Source organism: Phoenix dactylifera, chromosome 17 (genome assembly GCF_051530095.1).
Source record: "Phoenix dactylifera cultivar Ajwa chromosome 17, Ajwa_hap1_PhDact_Kaust_v1.1, whole genome shotgun sequence".
Lineage (NCBI taxonomy): Eukaryota > Viridiplantae > Streptophyta > Magnoliopsida > Arecales > Arecaceae > Phoenix > Phoenix dactylifera.
Genome location: NC_143206.1, coordinates 2,395,376 through 2,400,889, shown reverse-complemented (window position 1 = coordinate 2,400,889; position 5,514 = coordinate 2,395,376). Strand labels below are relative to the sequence as shown.

The 5,514-nt window shown below is 39.8% G+C and overlaps 1 protein-coding gene across 2 annotated transcripts; it reads right to left on the bottom strand.

Annotated features, from left to right (window-relative positions):
- Positions 1–258: 258 nt before the first annotated feature.
- LOC103707336 (tubulin beta-1 chain-like) lies at positions 259–5,183 on the bottom strand. Of its 2 annotated transcripts, none has more exons than XM_008791781.4 (4): positions 5,046–5,183; positions 3,985–4,383; positions 3,006–3,275; positions 259–1,278 (listed from the first exon to the last, which is right to left on the bottom strand). In XM_008791781.4, the coding sequence occupies exons 2-4, from the start codon at positions 4,376–4,378 to the stop codon at positions 602–604; spliced, it is 1,341 nt and encodes a 446-aa protein (XP_008790003.1). In that variant the 5' UTR covers positions 4,379–4,383; positions 5,046–5,183; the 3' UTR covers positions 259–601. The 2 variants fall into 2 exon arrangements, with proteins under 2 accessions (XP_008790003.1, XP_088569377.1); XM_088713251.1 differs by lacking the exon at positions 5,046–5,183 and adding an exon at positions 4,934–4,951.
- Positions 5,184–5,514: the final 331 nt, after the last annotated feature.

The following is a 5,514-nucleotide window of genomic DNA, read 5'->3' as shown; positions in this document are numbered from 1 at the left end:
TTCAAGCAATGGCATTCTACCCAAAAAAGAAAGAAACAGTTATGGAAGCCACAAACTTGAAAATGTTGTGGCAAATCTACTTAAAATGTCTACTTAAGATCTACTTATTGGTAGATTTGCCTCAAAAGTCATCCAAAAGTGGAACAGATCTACTCAATGTCTTGAAGCAGGAATCTCAACTCACAAAAACACTTGGACAGAGGTCCAAACTAGCATCAAGGCATCTAGCAATGGAGAATAAGTCTTCATTCCAAGCAATGAAAGAACCTTAAAAGCATGCCATCTAACATTGATCTTCACAACGAGAGAGTCGAGGAAAGACATTACTGAGCAAGAGAATTATAGCATACAGTTGGTAATTATCTGATAGCCAATTAACCAATACGTAAACTGCTAGGAACAAGGGTAGGTTGGCTTGCAAAAAGGCACAAATAGCAACTCACAACAGTGGAAATTTATGTAAATGAAACAGATCTCACTGATCCTCTAGCATGAGAATGTGAGGGGTGCAAGCATAAGCTATATCTAGTACCTCGCAACATAATACTGCCACCATCACCACAAACTAACCAGCACAGCATAAATTTGATTCATCTTTCGCTCAGATGTCCTCGGGCATCTCTTCCTCATCCTCATAGTCACCTTCCTCATCAGCAGTAGCATCTTGATATTGCTGATACTCCGAGACAAGGTCATTCATGTTGCTCTCAGCCTCTGTGAATTCCATCTCATCCATACCCTCCCCTGTGTACCAGTGCAAGAAGGCCTTCCGCCTGAACATGGCTGTAAACTGCTCACTCACCCTCCTGAACATCTCTTGGATAGATGTCGAGTTACCGATGAAGGTGGAGGCCATAGAGAGGCCCCTAGGTGGAATGTCACAAACAGTGGATTTAACATTGTTGGGAATCCACTCCACAAAGTATGAAGAATTCTTGTTCTGGACGTTGATCATCTGCTCATCAACTTCTTTGGTGCTCATTTTTCCACGGAACATGGCAGATGCCGTGAGGTAGCGGCCATGCCGAGGATCAGCAGCACACATCATGTTCTTGGCATCCCACATCTGTTGGGTCAGCTCAGGGACCGTCAGGGCCCGATATTGCTGTGATCCACGAGAGGTCAAGGGGGCAAACCCAACCATAAAGAAATGGAGACGGGGGAAGGGAATCAGGTTCACAGCCAGCTTCCGGAGGTCAGAGTTCAATTGCCCAGGGAACCGAAGGCAGCATGTGACCCCACTCATAGTTGCAGAGATGAGGTGGTTCAAGTCTCCAACTGATGAGAGTGAAGAAAATTTATGCACACGTCAAATGAAAACAACACTAGCATATGTTGGTGATCTGAAACAAATTTACCTAAAGAAAACTTACTAATATACTAAATTGTACATCTTCAAAAAAGAGAGTGGATTTCAGAATTAATATCAATGATCAAGCACAGAACAGATTCAAAAATTATAAAACACATCTCTAATTTTGAAAAGAATGAATAAAGAGGCATGTGTTGAACTCTAGTAAGTGGAGTTAAACCGGAGTGATAAAACATCAAGTGAGAAGAGGATGGTGAAGTTTGTAAATCGTATAATAACTTAAAATATAACAAAAATCTCATAGAAATTAGAAGAATTCATACTGGCAACCAAACATGACATTTAACAACTGCTAAATCGTGGAGAGGGCATACATAACATGGATCAGCTCGTACGCCCATAATCTAGAATGTTTTACAAGTATTTATGAGTAACAATGGGCCCATTATATTATAATAAATGATGCAGTAAAAATTTTATTCAAATGGACGTGGCACTTGAAACACAACGATGTTCCTAAATGAGGCAGCCTAACTTCAAGATATTTTGTGACGAATCATACATGTACTTCATTTTGTAGCATTGAAGACAAACAGTTCTTGATTTCTAGCAAATATTACAGATCAGTTTTCTAATACTGTAATGAAAAGTTATGTTGGCTAGATGGTCCTCAGAACCTTTTCTTTGGAACTAAGAATTCAGTTCCCATACCTCTGTATCTAATTATCCACTTGCATTCACCTATTGCATGCTATTCCATGTAAATGCTCACTCAATCACTAACTAGTGTTAAGATGCTAGGCTAAAGCAAGCCCAACTCAGTCTGTAGTTTCGGCACATACAGAAGTGAGGCCTGGGGTCAAAACTATCAACTCAATTTGAGATCAGGACAGGTGGTGGTTAAAGGTTCACTCAACCTATCTAAACTCAGTGTAGATCCAGCATATGTTATATAATAGGACTCCCAACCAGCTATCACATAAAATATAGAGTAATTATGATCAAATTTCTAATAGAAGGGCAAATAAATCAGATGAAATGCAAGCCAACTTAGCCCAAAACAAATTGTGTTAGTTGAAAATATCTGACTAATCAACTAATTCTAGGTGATCATTGTCATTATGATGTTTGAATCGGATACAGGGTTGGTCCAGTTGGGTCAGAATTTACACTTTACCCTACCTGCAGCCCTGGGCCCCTGTCAAAAATATCTGGAAGTATATAAGCCTAGTTTTGATACTGAAATGACGTTATGAGACTGCCATCCAAGACATGATTTCTAGTATTCATGATAGAGACTGGTAGATGTGCTTTCACTGTCAAGGCAAAAAGAAAGTATACCAAACTGAGATGAAAGATCTCCACCGACAAAACCATCTCAACCTTCTTTGCATTGAACTGCTACTAGTAAGAATTACTAGAACTAAAATTTATCAACAGGTAAGATTGACTCACTTCCTGACCTCTATAAGCTAAGATAAATGCCTCTAAATATTAACAAGAGACTTTGTTAAACAATAAATAAGCTATATTTTTCATTCTGGCAAAATCAACTAGAAAATTCGTAGATAATGACCATAACCTGCATGAGATATCAAAATTCAAGCATAAATATCATTACAGCATATGGACATACCAAACAGAAAACATGGGTTTCCAAGCAGAATAATATGCATGTTGCAGAGTAACTTACAGCTAGGAGTGGTCAGCTTGAGAGTGCGGAAGCATATATCATAGAGGGCCTCATTGTCCAGGACCATGCATTCATCTGCATTCTCCACCAACTGGTGGACAGAAAGGGTAGCATTATAGGGTTCGACCACTGTGTCAGAAACCTTCGGAGAAGGGAAAACAGAAAATGTGAGCATCATCCGATCAGGGTACTCCTCCCTGATCTTTGATATCAGAAGTGTTCCCATTCCAGATCCAGTCCCTCCTCCAAGTGAGTGGCAAACCTGAAACCCTGTAATGAAAGAAATATAATTAGAAGTAATCTATATTTAAATAGCAGAAGTGCAAAAAACACAAGACAATTGCATAGAAAAAATGGTCATTGCTTTTCTTCTGATCATTAAACGATTTTTAAACCACTATTACTACTCATAAATCAAAATCTAACAGTTGAATGAAACTGTGGTCCTAGAGATAGATCTTTTAAATAAATTATACAACCCTAAGAATATCCCTATATAAGATAATATTCAACCAAAAAAATAAAAGACCTGTGATATCATAATCTTACCAAAAACCACAGTAAAGTTGAATATAGAACCATAATGAATCACCAATCAAATTTTCCCACAACATGCAAAAGAAATTTCAAAAAAAAAAATGTCTCGCATTTGACATAGTGATGCAGATAAAACCAAAACTAGCTAGAAACTTAAATAAAAGGATTGGGTAAGCACATATTCTATATATAAAAAAAAATATAGGTACAACATTATGGAGCTCAAATCAGGGCATGCCTCAGCAATCAACATCAGTCTTATACATTAGAAAAACAGCATGAGGTCCTACAATAATAAAGATCTCATAAAACAAGCAATCTAACCATAATAATCTGAAGGAGAAACCAAAATGTAGGAGAAAAGAAAATTTCCGTGACACCAGGATACAGAGCGAATCAAAAGATGCTGCTGAAAACCACCAATGAAGAAGCACTAACATACCTTGAAGGCAGTCGCAGTTCTCGGCCTCCTTCCTCACCACATCAAGAACCGAGTCGATGAGCTCAGCACCCTCGGTGTAGTGCCCCTTGGCCCAGTTGTTCCCGGCGCCGGACTGGCCGAAGACGAAGTTATCCGGGCGGAATATCTGGCCGTACGGCCCCGTGCGGATGCTGTCCATGGTGCCAGGTTCCAGATCCATGAGCACCGCCCTGGGGACGAACCTCCCACAAGAGGCCTCGTTGTAGTACACATTGATGCGTTCCAGTTGGAGATCGGAGTTCCCTGTGTAGCTCCCGGTGGGATTGATCCCGTGTTCATCGCACACTACTTCCCAGAACTTGGAACCGATCTGGTTCCCGCACTGGCCACCCTGGACGTGGAGGATTTCTCTCATTTCACCTGAAATCGAAGCCAAGAAACAGAAATTAGACCCAGAATAGCCCCAATTTCACAAGATCAAAAAGAAATTTAAAGTGAACAGAGATTTATAACGATCAAATCGAGGAATGAGTACATCGATTCAAGTATATTTTTCCCAAAATCACTTCAAAATTAGAAGAGAGCTCAGATCTATAGCTTAACGTACATCGGATCGAACTGCAGCAAAATTTATAAATAAAAACTCAAATCTACAGCTTCCCAAAGATAAGATTGAGCACTGCAGCACAATGAGGAAAAATTATGAGGCAAAAACCTCTGCCGACTATTTTGCAGACCAAATCAACAAATCAAAACACTATCAAAGCGAATTTCTCCGAAATAACTTCAAGACTCAAAGAAAACTGAAATATGTAGCTTGCTAACGATCAGATCCAGAACTGCAGTACAATGAGGAAAAATTTTCAGAGAAGAACGTCTATCAACTATTACATAGAAGGATCAAATAACTGATTCAAATCGAATTTCACAAAGATCGCTTAAGAAATTGGAAGAAAACTCAAACACATACCTTCCTAAAGGTCAGATCACAAACTGCAATAAAATGTGGCGAAATCTTTTTTAAAAGAAAGGAAAATCTCTCTGCCATCTATAAAATTAACGTCAAGAATGGGAGAGTTTACCTGCGGAGAGAAGCGAGACCTTGAGGATTCCAAGGTGATCGAGCGCGAGACTAAGGGCTCGATCGGAGAAGGGAAATGGGGGAGTAGAGAAGCCCTTGAGACGTTTATATAGGTGATAGAGCGGGGCTTAGAAGGGGATCGGACGGCTTGCTCTCCTTCCCTCCTTTTTCTAATCGGGCTCTCGATGCCGTCGGACCGAGAGATCGGGCGGTTAGCGATGACGGTTTCTTAAGGCATTTGATGACGAACGTGCCCCTCGTTGGCTATCAACAAAATGGCAAAAAATGCGCCTCCTTGGTTTGACGGTAATTGTGGAGGCAGTTATTTTTCGCAATGGTAAAATAATAGTAAACACAGGGTAATGTTTGCCTGAAGCCGTTGGATTTCTGATCAAACGGCCTGGAATTTGTTCTGGGCTACTGCTGGATAACATTTCAAAATTTATATATTTATTTATACAAAGTGAATA

What these genes read in the sequence shown, in the direction of transcription:
- LOC103707336 (XM_008791781.4), bottom strand. Translation starts at nt 4,378, where the DNA reads ATGAGAGAAATCCTCCACGTCCAGGGTGGCCAGTGCGGGAACCAGATC. An exon ending in GAACTGCGACTGCCTTCAAG is followed by an intron (nt 3,276 to 3,984) that starts GTATGTTAGTGC and finishes CTTTCATTACAG; the next exon opens with GGTTTCAGGTTTGCCACTCA. An exon ending in CAAGCTGACCACTCCTAGCT is followed by an intron (nt 1,279 to 3,005) that starts GTAAGTTACTCT and finishes CACTCTCATCAG; the next exon opens with TTGGAGACTTGAACCACCTC.